At 35.6% G+C, this 17094-nt stretch overlaps 1 protein-coding gene across 26 annotated transcripts in view; it reads left to right on the forward strand.

Moving 5' to 3' along the window:
• The window catches only part of CLASP2 (cytoplasmic linker associated protein 2), a 160179-nt gene that overhangs the window by 122028 nt on the left and 21057 nt on the right, over positions 1-17094 (forward strand). For 6 of the 26 annotated variants that reach the window (XM_064443990.1, XM_064443992.1, XM_064443994.1 and 3 more), the window contains 8 exons: positions 2107-2169; positions 2849-2955; positions 5728-5751; positions 6211-6455; positions 7068-7131; positions 11997-12160; positions 13244-13322; positions 13470-13520. In XM_064443990.1, the coding sequence (XP_064300060.1) occupies positions 2107-2169; positions 2849-2955; positions 5728-5751; positions 6211-6455; positions 7068-7131; positions 11997-12160; positions 13244-13322; positions 13470-13520 (797 nt within the window). The remainder of the gene's footprint in view (positions 1-2106; positions 2170-2848; positions 2956-5727; positions 5752-6210; positions 6456-7067; positions 7132-11996; positions 12161-13243; positions 13323-13469; positions 13521-17094) is intronic. The other 20 variants (XM_064443996.1, XM_064444003.1, XM_064444005.1 and 17 more) reach the window with 7 other exon arrangements.

Below are 17094 nucleotides of genomic sequence, written 5' to 3' on the forward strand. Positions count from 1 at the left end.
AAGGCAGATTCAGCTCTGTGTGTGTAGCTAGAAACAGTTTTACATGGGGTTGGAGGGAGGAGTGGAATTTGTATTGCATCTGATTCTCAGCACAGAAATTTTTGCTTACAAATGCTAAGCCCTTTGGGGCATAACATGACCCAAATGCTCCGTAATTGCTTCTCTGTATACATTGGTATGAAGTGTTTAATCTCACATCTCAATATAAGATTATAAACTGAGAGATAAGAGCCACTCTGAGAAGCAAGTGATATCTAATTTATATGGAAGTGCCTATTTTTCTGTTCATATAGTTAGTATTAAATGACAGACTAGTGTAACTTTGATAGTATAGCTAAGAAATTATATTTTGAGTCTATTTAAAATCTTATTTTGATTGATCTTTTAAAAAATTAAACAGAAGTAAATACTTGCACAATTTCTGCAATTTGAGGGGTACAAAGAATATTGTGAAAATATACTTTGAAATGAAGGAGGCTTGATCCAGTGTAGTGCTTCCTTTCACTGTCTAAAGACTTGTCCAGCATATTTCAAATGTATATGGGGGCAGGATCATCTTGAATTACATGCCTATAGTTTGAATTTTTAATTGTACCTTGAATTTCCTGGGCTTGTTGATGGAAAGCAATAGAAAGGTTTATCCTGTTATTGCTTGTATTTAAAGCTCTATCAGCCTTGATGCCTATGTATTGACATCCTCTGTCCTGTCTCCCTTTCCCATGCTGAAAACACACTTTTAAAGAACCAAATATTCCAGAAAGTATTATTTGCATAATAAAATACCCTAGCTAAACAGCTTCATGCAGATTTAGTTTGAAATAAAATACCTGCTGTGCCTTTTGTAAGGAGTAGAGAACTTTATGTGTAAAAAAACAGTGTTGTTGCCAGTACCTCTACAGGATTTAGGATCATTTTGGATTTCGCTCAGGTTAAGCTGCGTGCTTTCCCAAATGTGATTTCATCCCTGTCAGGGTTATTTGATTCAGATCAGTCTCTGAAATTGTCTATGTTAATCAGAGTAAAGGATGATTCATTTGATTCCTGGTTTCTATTTATACTGCTTTATGTATCCAAATGGTGTAAAATATTTGCATTTATAGTTAATTATTAAATCATAAGATTATATCTGGGGTTTCTGTCACTGCGGGTGGACATCTGAATTCAAGCTAAAATTGTCAAAACCAGTTTCATTTACATGGCTGTAAAATTCTAACTTAAGTGAACCGAAGAAAGAACATGACTTGTTTAAAACTACATTGAATTTAAAATGACTTGATTTAAGAAACAAAATATTCACAATGGTGAGTTAACTTCTTTAGAATCTCTAGAAGACCAGTTTTTTACAAGTGCCAGAAGGAGGAGGGTGCTCAGTTTTATTCAAAAGTCCTTAACTTTGGTTCCCACTTTCCATAACTTTAGAGAGTCTTAATGAGCTATAGTAACTAACATAAATATTTCAGTTCCACATTTTATTTAAAGAAAATTATAAAAATGTGAACTCTTAATTGCATTAAATTATTTTAAACTTCTAATTAAAATTGAATAATTTGAACTTTCATCTACACAGTGGTGAGTTTTAATTGAGGTTGACTTACCTGCACATAGGCAAGAAATCAAGTTTGTACAAATTGTCAGCTGCTAACACAGTAAGTTCATGCAGGAGTCACTTTTTGCAGATAATGTTTGGTATGAGCTCTGGCTCTGACTTGAGTGCCTAGAATTGAGTTAATTACAATGGAAGATCAGTATCAATGAAACTTCTTAGGTATTTTTGAGGATTCTGCTTGTGTGTGTGTGTATGTCTGTGTGTCTATGCATTTTTTTCTTCTTTGAATTTAAACATACTTGCTTTTAATCTGCTCTTAATCTTTTAAATTAAAAAGAAAAGCATGAAATGTCCAGTGTACATAAACCTATATAATTCTATATAATCATATTCTATATAATCAAAGAACTTCTCTGAAGCTTTTTCCTTCTGTGTAATACTCTGTTTCTTGTGCTGAAGCTGAATCTTTTTGATAAATATTCTCTTGTTCATCTAAGCAACTGTTGCAGCACTTCGATTCCATGGTAATAGGTAGGGTTTATATGATCCTGTTATTGCAGCTTCCAGACATCACTCCAGATCCACTGGTGCCCTCTACACTCCTGATGTTTATGGGGCTACAGGTGAAGGATGAGTACACTTTGCTGTCATCTGTGCAGTCATCCTGGATTTTTTTTTTCCCCCCACCCATTTGGTTATTCTCATAGTTCAGTTTTAAAAAGCATAATTTATATTCATTTGAGTTTTGTCGTTTTAATAATCCAGACAGATGTGTTTATGTTGATAGATTTCGTCTCCACCCTCACCCTCCAGTATTAATCCTTCTCTTCGTTAACAACAATCATTTTATTTTTACTTGCAGAAGAACTTTTTTAGTTTTTTGCTTTTCAGTATTTGTAGAGCATTCTTTATGCATGTAGTTTTCTAAACAGCACTCTCAATAGCCTTCCTATTGTATTTGCTTTCTTTATATGAAAACAAAAACCCAAAATGAAGAAGACATTTAAAAAAAAAAGGTTGGTTCAGTCAAAACCATTGTTTTGTGGAGTTTTTTTCTCTGTGATATTGGAATAGAATGTTCATATGAGACACTGGGGTTTTTTTACTTCATTTCTTACTTTTCGCTGTACTACTAAAGACTTCAGAATGAAAATAACCAGTATTTTAGCTACTACATAATTTATTAGAAATGTTAAGCGAATGCTTTTCTTCTGCTTGGGTTTTTCAAAGTGAGTGTGGTATTAGTGTCTCATGTTGCTATTCTGACTGAATTCTTAATATTCATTTTTGTTGTTGTAACAGGTACCGGCTTTGGAATTAGTCAGTCGAGTAGATTGTCGTCATCAGTTAGTGCTATGCGAGTTCTGAACACAGGTTCTGACGTGGAAGAGGCAGTAGCAGATGCTTTGGTAAGAATCTCAGACTTGTGTAGGACAGACTCTTAAAATGTTTGGTACCTATACATTAAAGAATGCAAAAGAACTTGTTCATTATTTTACTGGCTTGTAGGTGGGGGAAAAAAAGAGAAACTGAATTGCTAGAGCTGCAAAGTACTGGAATTTTTGTTCCCTACACAAGTGTCTTGAGAAATTTACTTTTTCCCATGACAGACAGGAAATAGTCTTGGGCTGTTCTGCTGGAGTGGCCCAAGGAGCCACTTGAGCAGGTAGCACTAACCAGCAGTTTCCCACAACAGCCAGACAGACTTCTGGGTAGGTTGAAGGTTTGTCTGTTAGCTGTTAATGACAGCTAAAGCGCTCGGCTTATCATAAGCCTGGGTTCCATTTAAAGTTGGCCTCTCTGACAACATGTGAGATTGATGCTGAAGAGGGGAACTGGTGGCAGGCAGCATTTCATAAGTGTAGTTTTTTTTCTTTTGTTTTCAAAATCTTACTCTGAATTTAGAACTGGTTATGCCATTCTCTCTCTTAACCTTTACTGTTCTTCAAAAGGGTGGGTTTGGCCTGTCTGCCTCCCTGCCCCAGTTAGTCAAACAGAACTCATGATATATTTTGCTCTTCTGACATTTACATCAGCAAGCGGAAATCTTCAATTAATTTAAAATACTGATGCAATGAGTCAGATACATTTTTATCAGGTATTGTATATTATTTGCACATGATTAAATATTTGTAAGTACCCATTACCTAGTTACCAGAATGCTTTAAGGAATTCGTAATTAGTCCGATTTAACAAAAAGATTATTGGGAACATTAGTAAAAAACTACAAATTAGACTCTGAAAAGTTCAATTATATAGCTAGATATGACTGGATAGAGAGAAACAAAATTCCAGAGGAAAAATCTGAAGATCTCTGTCATCTTCTCAGTCTGGCAATTTAGTGATTTCTTGCTTAATAATGACCTCTTGGCACATTAGTTTAAAATTCGTGTGCCTTCACTGGCATAGAGATCATGATATCTTGCGTCAGAGGTCATGGTGAGATTGAGTGGTTTTTTTCTCCCTTCTGATATTGTGAACTTGCAAAAACTTTTTGACGTTCCTGGGGAATGGTAGTTAGTAAACTGGAAGTTGGTCTGGATTTTGGAATAGGGAACAACAGCAAAACAGTCCATGGAACATGAAAAGTTTCTGGCTATAATTTGAAAGCCTGTGCTATAGATTAATCCACACCGGTGCAACGTGAGGAGTATCTTTAGTACTTTTAGCAGCTTCATAGCTTATTCAAATTTAGCCGGGCAAAGTATGTAGTAAGAATATAAACTGAGGAGAAGCTCATGCTTCCAATGACTACTCTTAAGCCTTGAATGTGTCCTGCTTTGTTGTAGTAATAGTTTGTTAATAGAAACTGGTTTGCATTACCTGAATCCAAAATAGGATGACGCTTCTAGAAATGTTGGAGGAAAGTGAGTTTGTACATTTTAGCTAGAATCTGTCATTACAAAGAGAGATCAAGAACAGCAACATTTTATTATTGTAGTATTTGCACGCCTGGTTGCTTGTCATGCTCTAAATATACGAGTTGTCCTGTATAAATGGCTCCATTTAGATGGGGATTTGGTTATGAACATCCTTCTTCTCAGAACAGTGTTTTTAAATACTAGAATGTAGAGTCCTGACACATATATTATAAAAATAAAAAATGTTCTGGGTTGTATTAGTATTTTGATGGTATGAAAAATACTTGGCCAGTTATAATACTGCTCAAGCCAAAGGTGTATCAGTCTTCCGGCTGAGATCTGGTTGAATAGAAGATGCGTGAAATGCAGCAATACGGTGATCTTTACATATTTTTATACCTTTTACTTTAGCACAGTCCTTGGCATTTCAGATTCTATTTCTTTACAAAAATTTTGTTTTTACTCATGATGAGCCTTTGCAAAAATTATCATCTTTGTGATTCTTTTTCCTTTCTTTTTTTCTCTTATGTATGCTTGTTCTGTTGACAGTAAGCTTGCCTGTTACATGATGTATTGACTAGTTTGTATTGCAATATCCTGTGTTATTCTGCAGTCAAAAATGAGAACCCTGTGCAAACGGCCATAGTAATTAGGGGGAAAACAGTCACACTACTGCTTCTTTGACTGTGTAATGAAAGTGAAATCTTAACTAATGGCTTCAACTCCAAAATTTGAATGGCAGAACTATTTTGCCAGGGGTGTGGGTTCTTTTGGGATAAATAGTGTATTTTTTTTCCCTGTGGCCTTTGGCATGTTGTTTTGTTTTGTTGGCTTGGTTTTGTTTTTAGGGGATTTGGGATTTTGCATTATGTAATTAATTTTTTGTAGGACATTTACTGCTCCAGTAATTGTTGCAATGACAACTGTTGCAATTTAGATATTGATGTGAAGTTAAACAGAGAGATGGAGAATTTGATGGGAAAATAAAGTTTAAATGAAGGTTTCATACTTAGATAGCAATTGACTGCATTGTGTTAAGTCTTTATACTCAAGTATCAGTCCATAAGACACAAAGATGTTGACAGAGAAGTCTTTGTGACTGACCAGCAGATGATATGGAGTATTTCCCTGGAAAAGGAAGCTTGGCAAACTACTCCTTGGCGATGCATGACATGCTAATCAGATACAGAGAGCTGAGAACAAAATTTACAGTAAGACTATATGTTTTCCAGTGGCAGGTAGTTTAATAGTCACAATGCTGCTATGCCTTACCTTCCTGTTCTCAATTTCTGTTTCTTTTCAATAATTTACTGCTAACAGCTCTTAGGAGACATACGGACTAAGGTATAGAACACTATTTTCCTTCTTCAATAGTTCAATATGTTGCTATTAACATGCTTTATACAAAGTAAGTTAAAATGACAGCATATGTGGGTTTAGACCTGATACTTATGTTCTGTAACATACATAAAATTAAGTGAAGTATCTAACTTTCAATAGAGTCTTATGTCACCCTGTAGTGCAATTTTATGGATTTTTACAAGTAAACTTTAAGTTGAATGTTTCATCAAATATTTGTTTCCTCTGCATTTGCTTTGCTTTTATGTTTGGAATACTATGCAAGCCATACTTTAACATATTTTCATTAACTCAGTTTCACCTGTTGAACAGTTAGAGCCATTTATGACTGCAGGGAGTAGGGGTCACAGCAATTTTTTGACCTGGTGGTCTTTCTACCGATAATGGATATGTATGCTGTCTCTTTGAAAATCAGTACTAATGTGGGGTGTTTCTGTAAAACAGAAGAAACCCGTGCGAAGAAGATACGAGTCCTATGGGATGTACTCAGATGATGATGCCAACAGTGATGCATCAAGTGCCTGTTCAGAAAGGTCCTATAGCTCTAGAAATGGAAGCATACCAACGTATATGAGACAGACAGAAGATGTGGCAGAAGTCCTAAATCGCTGTGCCAGCTCCAACTGGTCAGAGAGAAAAGAAGGCCTTCTAGGCCTGCAAAACCTACTAAAGAACCAGAGAACTTTAAGGTAAGATGACATGTTAACAGAAAAACACTTTATTTCAGAGCTGAAGTGAGGCAAGGGAAGTAGCAAAGGAGGCTAATATTCTAAAGAATACAGAAAGTTGGGGAGAGGTAAAGCAGGGTGTGTGTCTGTAGGAGCAAGATGGATGGGGAAGGAATGAGGACGCTGTATTGTCACTTCTGCCTACCAGTGTATAGAATCTGTTTTAAAAGCTCAGTTTAAGAAACAATTTAAAATTAAGATAATTCTTGCAATACAAAAGATGCCTAAAGTGCTTGTATCTAGTATTAATGGAAGGCCTTTATTTTTCTTTATTTATCTTATAATGTTTAAAATTATTATTTTTTTTATTGGGTATTTTCATTATCTGCTCTCTTTAAATAGTCAGGAATGGTTTCATATATGATTTAGTTTAAAGAGGCATTTAGGTTGAAAGTGTCATTTTAAATGAATCCATTACATTTTTATTGATATCTTAAATAAAATGCTTTTTTCTACTTTGTTTACTAGATTATTTGTTTCAATATTTACAGCTGATTTCACTGATTGCTCTGCGTCAGTGTTCTGGTAATACTAGTAGGGGAGTTGACTAATGCATTGTTGTCACTTTGACAGTCGTGTTGAGTTGAAAAGGTTGTGTGAAATCTTCACAAGAATGTTTGCTGATCCTCACAGTAAGGTATGTTTAGGTTTTTCTTACTTGCAGTAAACTTTTGATAATATATATTCATAGAAAGCCAGTGGCAGTAAAATATCTCAGCGGTATTTGCACATGTAAAAATTTCACAAACTGTATTCTATGAGCAGTTAACAGTGTCAGATTTCAGTTCATTTAATTTGCATTTTTGAACAAGATGATGTTCCACATTTTTCGCAGGATAATTGAAATAAAGTAAAGGTTAGTTCCATCTAAACTGCGTTGAAGTAGTCTAACAGTTTGTGCTCAAAATTTGTAAGTATTTTTAAGAAGTCATGTTGTTTCAGAGGCTACTTCAACATGAGTAAAGGTTTTCTCTCTATTAGAAACAAATGGTTCTTGTGCATAATTTCAGTTGTATAGACAGTGATTTGACTAAATTGTACAGAATGAGTCTGATTAACTATACCAAATGTGTACTTACTTATTTTCCAGGGCATTTTGTATTGTCTTATGATGTCTTCCTCTAATTTCATAGACAGGGCTGGCAGTTGAGTTGCATAATTTTGAATAATGTTGAATAATTTTTAATAATCTTTACATCTTTGTTAGTATTTAATAAGTAGATGAATACTATATTTTGGTATAAAAGAAAATGCAATGTTTTATTCACTTTTACCTAGGTGAAGACCCACTATGGGTGATGTAACAAGGGGAATAATCCTTCTGTTTTCGAAGACCGTTAAAATCCTTTAACTGAGTTATTTCACTTTTTACATGTTTTGTGGGAGGTGGGTTACTAGTACAGCTTCATATATGCTGTAATTTCCCATAGGAAAAGGACTGCAGGTTAAATAACGAGCTGAAGAAAGTTGTAACTGTATGATGTAAAAAACATGTAACTTCCTATTTTGTTTGAATTATGGGCTTGTTTGGAAGAAACCTTACCTTTTGAGTATAACATGCCCCACTTTGTGTCCGTATTTCAGAACTGATAAAATGACAACCCAGAAAAACTCAGAGCAAATTAGGGATTTCAAATGTATTGGCTTTTCCCAGCAGAGTTCTGAAAAACTACTTTTGATTATGCAATACAGTTAACATTTTTAAGCCTTCCTTATTGCTGCAGTGGAAAAATAAATTCAGAGTGATGAGAAGTCTTGACAGGTTACCTTAGTGTTCATGTGTCCTCCTTATTTTTCCTGCTGGAAAAAGTGCCTAGCTGCTCTCTGTGACACCATGTATTTTGGAAGAAACTTGTGTCGCACACTGCAACATGATAATAAAGTCGCTCACATACTGCAGAAATCCAGAAAAGACTAAAGCCAAGCTGTTAAAGAGAAAGTGAAGAAAACATTCCAGAAAAAGAACAGTTAAGTCAGAGGAGAGGAAAGAAAGTTAAATGGTGAAAAGTTACTGATTTTTAAATAAAGTAATGACAAAATTTTGAATAGCAGCTTGGTTTAATTTTGCTTGCTCTTGTGTTGATTAATATGGCAGCTATGCATATGTCAGAACTACCCTGGAGATTTTTTTGTGATGATGGAGCCAGGGAAGGATAATAAAAATGTTCCAAAACTTAGTTGTATGTGTGAGAAGAGTATTTTGTCTTTTCATTAAGTTTTTAGGAATGTTACACTGGATTATTCTAGTTGATGGGGGTGTGTTGTTTACTGGGCATTCTGACATGAGTGCTGCTTTGATTTTGAAAATTTGGCCTGTGTTATTAGCACATGTGGTACACCTGTTCCAGTTCTGAAACCTTGCCTGCTTTTTGGTGTTGCAAAACTATGAATAGTTACCAATATATTATCAGGAGGATCCTTTAAGTATTAAGAGTTCATGAGCTGTGAATTTTTTCACACACGCATGTGGCTACACAATTCTCATCTTAGACTTTGTCAAATGTCTGTAGGAATTATTCTGTCATCACTTTTGTTGGTTGTTTTGTTTTGTGTTTTTTGTAAAGGTTTACTTTTAACATAATAGAGGGATGTAGGGAACTGCTTAGAAAAAGAGAATAATAATATCATTTGGAGGAGAAAATCATAGCATGATTTGAAGGACATACCAAGTGCTTACTTGTAAAATACATAGGGTATCCCCCCAAAAATGACTAAATTTATCATAAAAGTTTTGAAAAACCTTTTTTGTTTTATTTTGTTTTATATTCCATACAGGAACTTTGTATTGATGGCCACTAATTTGTGTGTTTTTATCTTTTTCCCCTTTTTGTTGTTTTGTTTTGTTTTGTTTTTGTTTCGTTTTGCATGCTGTCCCCTGTGTTGGAACTCTCTTTAGAGAGTAAGTTGGTTCAATATTTGTTGGAAGCCTAACCTTACTTGCATGAATGTGCAATTAACCCTTTTTCTCTATTTTTCTTCCCCAAAGAGTTCATGCAGTGTCAAGCCTTTTGCAATCATAAAATGCTATATACAATTATGTAGACTGTGTGGTAAAGTTTCGAGATGTGCTTTATCTACTAATTAACTGACATTGTTTGGTTATGCATTCCTGCTTTGTATTGTGGTGGTTGGCACATCTGAAATAATTCACTTTAGAGGTAGATCACTTAGAGTTATTTTCATATCTGTTTGTTTTTTCCACTATCAAATTATTCAAAACTTCAACTTTAGATGCTTGATTTCAGAATGTTAATTTACATTATAAAAATGGAAACAAAGCTTGAAAACAGAATTGGCACAGGATCTTTAGACTACTTTTGCCATAGTGATCCATAATTCACGTCATAATAATTTCAATTTAAACCACTTCACATGTTTAAAGTGTCATAAGAAGTCCACATTACTCCATCAAATAAGAGGTCGTAACCAGTTTGTTCTACTTGCACATTTTAATGAAAAAGATGTGTATGTCAGTGTCTGCAAACTCAAAGAAACAGGTACAGTTTTAAAATTCTGCTGAGCTGTGTAGTTTAATTTGAAGGTTTTAAATACAACTGTAAGACCCCTAGTGTAATATTTATAGCACCAGAAAGTTTTTTGTTGTTTGCCTAAGTCCATTATGTTTTCCCCTTATTTTAGGCCTGTGAAAGCCAAAGACTGTCATATTACAATACAGAAAGTATTTTTTGGTTTGTTTTTCCTAGGTCTTATAATTGTGCCCGCTACTTGTGCATCCACAAAATGGTATATTGTTTCAGTTCAGCCAAATACAGAAGACCTTAATTCCAGTCCCAAACAGGAAAATTAATTCCCACTACTGGGAGGGTAATTTTTAAACCTCAGACTTGAATATGAATCTGGAAAGATAGCAGGAGTTAGCAGTTTTTTTTCCCCAGTTTTCAATGTAGTTTGCCCCAAAACAGAAGTTAATTAAAATAACTCATCCTGATGGGCTTGATGTTGAGTAGGGTTTGTATTCTTCTGTTTCTAACACAGCTTTTCAGTATTTAAGATGTCTGTTAAAAGATTCTCCCTGGTCGTTATTAGATCCCAAAAGAATCTGAATTTATTTTCTTACTTCTACTGTAAGTTTTGAGGCATTTTTAAAGATATCTGTATGGATTTTTTAACTTTATGGTGTGAGATTGCTTACCTTGGCTTGATTATCAACGTGAAAAGAGATCAAATTTCCTCAGTGATGAAGGCATGCAGCAGCATGAGCCAAGTCCTCCATACTTGATCAGTGCTGTGGAAGAAAGCCTACTTCCATGGACTGGTTTCTGTAGCCACCTCAGGTATGATCACAGTTTAGGATCATCCACTCTCACAAACAGCTGCAGAATTTGGCATTATGACAAGCCAGGTCAGCTGCAGGAGGATGCGGGGTTCCAGCCTTTCCTCTGCAGCAGCTACTTCCAACCTTGTACCCATGCCATAAATAGTCAGGAGGCAGTATCTCTCCAACCCTCTTTGCATCATAGCAATACTTGTCCTTCTGTACCCAGCTATGTGCTGGAGCTGGAGTGCATATCAGTTGTGAAGATAGGATTCTCAGCCCAAACATCGATTTTTCTTAACAGAGAAATGAGCAACCCATGGGCCATGCAGGCATAGAGCATATACAGTCTGGTTTCATTGTAGTCTTGAAGAAACATAAAATTAGTGCAGTACTAAAAAGGCTGTTTAAACAAAGTTACCTGTTTGTCATGCCCTGCTTTACCCCTTCTCTCCAAAAAGCCCTTCTTCCTGATCTGAGTGCTGAGGTTAGTATAAATACAATAATGTTTTAATTTTTTTTACTTAATGCAGTCTTTTCAACATTATTTGTATTTAACATTATTTGTTGAAAAGACACCATGGATAACATGTTTTTGAAAAAACAAAAGTACTTCTGTGTTTTAGACACTATGAAATGTATTGTGGGTTTTTTCCCTTCTCTGGTGAATAATTTTGTCTTTGGATACCTGCAATACCAGGAGAATCTTGTTCTGTTCCACAAATATTTATGTAAAGGAATAGTCCAGCTTTCATTATTTTGCAGTATTTAGTAATGCAGATACAACAAATATTTTGCTAAAAAATTGTAGCATCTTTTTTGGTTTTAGAGAGAAAGTGTTTTTGTAGTCTTCAAGGAATATGTCAAATCAGCATAATGATAAATCTTGAAAGGGTAGAAAATTAAGTTTTACTGAAAAAATTGATGTTGCGCCAGCCATCACAGTAAGCATTTCTTTTCTTGACAAAACTGCATGGAATACCTAATTGGCAAACTCCTACAGAAGTCAGCTAACATTTCCAATGTACTTCCGTATCAAAATCCAATGAAAAAGCAAGACAGATTTCTTTTTTTTCCTTTTTTTTCCTGCTTGGCTGCAAACCACTGCCTTTCTCTGCCTCTGATTCCCTTACTGCTTTCTTCTTTGTTTGTAAGTTCAGCATACGTCAGTGTCACTTCCTCTTTTGCCCCATCCTACCCTCTTTCCATCTTCTTCTGCCTTTTAGGTGTTCAGTATGTTTTTGGAGACATTGGTGGACTTTATCCAGGTCCATAAAGAAGATCTGCAGGACTGGCTGTTTGTACTGCTAACACAGCTGTTGAAAAAAATGGGTGCTGATTTGCTTGGGTCTGTACAAGCAAAAGTTCAGAAGGCACTTGATGTCACAAGGTAATGAGTTCTTAAAAAAACATTTTAAAAAAAATGCCATGAGATCCTTGGGAAAATGCAGAGCTAACAACAGATCATGAAACTTCAGTAAACCTTGCTGCTTAAGCATCTTGGATCCTAAATGACTTAGTTCGGAGTCCTTAATGCTGGGCAATTACTATGATGCTACTTACCTGATTGCAAAATGTGCCTCTGAGCCATGTATGTTTGTCTTGCCTTGCATTCAGTGCTGCAGTGTTTGTGTTTGAACTTCTATATTTTGGTATAAAAATATTGTTGCAATATTCATATCTCAGTGTCAGCAGGCTTTGAAGGAGTTGCAGCAATAATTGATTTGTTTTGTCTTCCCTCCTGTCCCCCCAGACTTCACTAATATCCTGGCTCCAAAATGATATTATGTGATTTTGGGGTCCATGAGAGGTGCCATCCCTGGCCAGTTATATTTCCAAATGAAAGCTAGATTTTTAAGTAGAGTTGGAGGGGCTCTGGGACCTACTTCGCATCCTCCATTCTCTGAAGTACAGGACAGTCTAAGTGGTCTAAGCCTCTGCTGAACCTGCTCATGTGGCAGATCTGCTGTGAAATCTGGGAAGGGTGTGGTGTCTGTTGTGGGAAGAGAGGGAATATGACCTGCTACACCTCATGTTTTGCTGCTGCAGCAGAGCCCTGGAGGGTCCTACCTGGAATGTGATACGTGGGAGAGCGGAGGCAGCCAGAGTGGAACAGGATGCTTCAGAGAAGCATGCAGGGGGGCTGTGGTGTATACCTTTGGCAGTACTACTGCATAATAATTTGGGGATTGCATAGATTAAAATCTGATATCATCATTAGATCATTCCTTATTATTTGCATTATCTGTTCTAGTTATAATTGCTTCCAAGGAGGAATGCCTTAAATTTTGTCCTTTACACGCTAGGCGAATATTTCGGAAAGTCAGATACAATATTAATAAAACTGGTAGAAATTTTTTTCTTTTTGAAGTACTAAAGCTTTTCTTTTCTGAAAAGAGTGAGGGCTTATTTAGTGTCTCTTAACAGGTATTAAAAGAAAATTTCACGTAACTTACCATGATTTGTTTTACAGGGAATCTTTTCCAAATGACCTCCAGTTCAGTATTTTAATGAGATTTACTGTTGACCAGACCCAAACACCTAGCCTGAAGGTAAGAATTTTCAGGCTTGCATTGCAAACAGAAATCTTCATTGATAGACATTAGCTTGTCTTATTATTTGAATTTGGATTGTTATTTTTGTTTCGTTAAAAAAAAAAAAGTTTTCAATTAGTGGATTTTGTTTTTGTAAAATTTCAGACAGTCAAGCCAGCACTACAGGACCAGCTTCGCTCTTTTTGGAGCTCAAAGGTTTTTGTCTGAATTATTGTCTTTATTCTTAACCCTATGTCAAACTCTTACAGTGTTTACAATAATTTTTATTTGAATGCATTCATATGCTGCTACTAACCTTTGCGAGAAACTTTAAGCATGCAGATGTTCAATTTTAAACATTACACTAGTATGAAAATGTTTGCTGCAAGAGAGATCTAATAAAACCACAGTACAGTAAAAATGAGCAACAAAAATGTGGCCGCCTAACATCAAGCTGGTTATGCAAACTCACTCTATCAAGTCTTTTCTAATTTTATGTTTGTGATTTCCCAGTCATGTTTTCCTAGTTCATATATTTTTTTTTCCTGTGTTTAGCCTGATAGGTCTTGAATTAATTTAGATTTTAATATTAATATGAAATCAACATATTAAAAATCAGCTCTCTTTGCGGTACACTTAGTTTTCTGAAAGCAGTGTGTAGCTTTTATAATTACACACATTTTCAGTATAACTGAAAAGCAAAAAGATATTCTGTAGAACATTTACAGTTCCAAAGAGAGTTGATATTGGGATAAATGCATCCAATCCTAAGAAGATTTACAAGTGATGTAAATGGGGAAATAACAAGCATATGATAACTGGCATTTTCTGCTCTGCCCTGCACGAAATATTTTTACATGGTTTGATACTGCACAAGAATATGACTTTTCCCAAGTTGTGTTGAACCTAAAGTCACATGAATATGCCTTTTTTGTCTACAATACAGTAAAACTTACATTTTTAAGCTTTTGAGGACAGTTGATACGTTGACCACTGTTGCTTCGTAGAGCTGTGTTAAAAAGGGACTGCTGTCATTTATTGAAGACAGCAAATGAGGTAGTAAAAATCAGTTTGTTGTTTAAATAAATCCTTGGAACAAATTGGGCTTGGTTTTGTTTTACTTGGTTTTCCTCCCCAGGAAGGTGAATTTGATGGTAGAGATGTTCTTTTTTTTCCATACAGTAGTATAGCTGGTAAATGCATATCGATCATGTTTCAAAGTTGGAGTAGATTTGGAACGAGACATGGACTCCTACTAGGCTGAATTGGGGCTAAGTTCAAGAATATTCACTATGTGACCTAGAAGGGATTAAGAAATGTGAAACACTTAATGGAAAGACATTCTGAAAATAATTTTCAGCATTTGAGAGAGACTTTTGAAATCAAGATGTCAGTCAAAAATACCTACATGGAAGAACATCTGTTAGTATGAAACAAAATCAAGAGTATTTAAAATGAATTTTGGGGACAGTAAAGTATGTAGCTGTTTTAAGAGAAGGTAAGATATTTTTCAGAAGGAAGTGGTATCCACCCCCTACTTCCATCTTTATGAGGTAACTACAACTTTGGGATTCAGACAGTGAAGTTATTGAACATAAATTGCAGAACCATCTACTCAATATCCACATTTGTGAATATTTTGTCTAAATCCAATCCTCAGTGCACCCAGATGTCTAACAGATTTATTGGTAATCCTAGGGCACTGCTCTCTTTCTTGAAGTTTTCAGCTTTCGTTCTTATTCTGAGAAGTAGTTATTTTGTTGCAGAGTGTGCCTTTGTGCTAGATATACTGAGAAACAACACACACTGTTTTCACTGTGACAGGAAAAATCAGAGAAAGGATTTTCAGCTTCCTTAAAGATGATCAGATATAAGAGGGGATGACAGATCAGAAATTCGGTCTGTGGAAGGATTCACTTCTACAAATGACTTTTCCCTCTGGTTTTCATGCAGTAGTACTAAATAATCATGATCCTTTAGAGTAAACTGTCATTGTTGTTCTTAAGCTTAAACACAGCTAAGTCTTGGGCAATAAAAAACAAGCTTTTAGAGTGACCACAGAGGTGGATTTGGATAGCTAGCCAGTAAGGGGACCAAAGAGAGAAGGTATAATTCTACTCACCTTATCCACGGAGGATGCAGCAGAGTGTATTGTGCCGTACCTGTCTTACTTTCTTTTGCTATAATGCTACATGTAGGTGTGGTGAATTGCTGAAACACAGTTTAGAGGTGCCAGATGCATGTATCTGTTTTGGTCAAATGCATGGATGGGCATAGGAGTCAAATTTTCTAGACAGGATGTAATCTATTAAGCTTATTTTTGCAGGTGCAGAACATACGTTTTCCAAAGGATGGGTGCTGTCCTGAAATACACTTCAAATCATCACTTTCATTTTTCCCAGGTTGAATATCAAATGGCTCACACTCAGTGAGGAATCGATTTAAGCATTGTGACCAAAGTTCATTACAAGTTTCTGAACCCTTCTTTCCTTTGAAAATACTGATCTGCTGACAAAGGTTTTTGCTGCAGTTGATGATAAGATTTTTTTTTCCTTCCCCCTAAATCCATATTAAAATTTCTGGATTAAAAAAACCCCAACCATCAATGCCGTAGATTCACAGAGATGAGAGCACCCTTCAAAATCATCCTCAGTGGATATTTTAGTCATTTGGTTAAATCATGGCAGAGACAGTCACTCCTAAGTAACCAATAACTTAGGCACAAAGAACTGGGATGTTGCAATCTAAAAGTCACTTTGTGTGATTGTTTGTATTCAGTCTAAGTAAGGCAGAGTCGAGTCTCTCACATTCTAGGAAAGCACTGTAGGAGATGGACTTTTTTCTGGTTTAAGTAAAGCACCTTCTCTACATTCCTCTCTCCTTTTTGCTTTTTTCCTGTTACATTAAATGTTTCTTTTGTCTTACCCTGTTGCAGCAAATGAAGCTCTGTAAACTTCAAATTTTTCATAGGACAGGAAAGCAATTTGCCTTCTGGCACTGACTGTGTAGCATCCTTACAGCATTTATTGAATCTCTGGAGATAGTTGCACATATTTTTATGCCAGAATGTGCCTTTTCATTATCTATGAAAGATATTTATGAAGCACTTCAGTTCCATTTATGTCTAGGGGTTTTTTTGTGAGTAATAGCCCTAATTGTGGCTTGATTTATGTTTCAGCTCACTTACTACAGCAGTGCTTTTCTTAAACAAAATGTCTGTGTTATATACTGTACAGGAAAAATGTCTCAGTGTTTACAGTCCAGCAAAAGTACAATAAACTCAACCTAGAAGGGTACAAAGAAAGTCAAGACAGTATTAAACAACTTCATAGACAGTGGTTTGAGATTAACAGGAAAATATTCATTGTAAGAATCCCTGGAGCTGCTTTTACTGCAGTCAAAAATTGTTTACCTTCTCTCTCAGAAAGCTTAAATGGATTGTTGAGGAGGACAGTATTAGACCTTCTATTTCTAAATCTCAACTCTGTACATACTTACTGGAAATTGTGACAAAAATACGTAAAAAGTAGATTTGCTGTTATTAAGGATTTTACTGCAGGGTGTGTTTGTTTTTTTTAAAATCTGTAATAATACTCTCATGATATTTGAGCACAGAAAGGTACCCTTTCCAGAATTTCTTCTCTCAAAAGCAATTTGTGAAAAACACTCTCTGAAAATAGCTGCCAAACTGAGCTTTGGGTATCTGTCTCACTGTGAAAAACTTTTAGTGCAAACCCTCTCTCCATTCATCTTCTGTTTAGTGCTCTTCAGTCTCCTGAGAGCCTCCGTC

Source organism: Phalacrocorax carbo, chromosome 2 (genome assembly GCF_963921805.1).
Source record: "Phalacrocorax carbo chromosome 2, bPhaCar2.1, whole genome shotgun sequence".
In the NCBI taxonomy this organism is placed as follows: domain Eukaryota; kingdom Metazoa; phylum Chordata; class Aves; order Suliformes; family Phalacrocoracidae; genus Phalacrocorax; species Phalacrocorax carbo.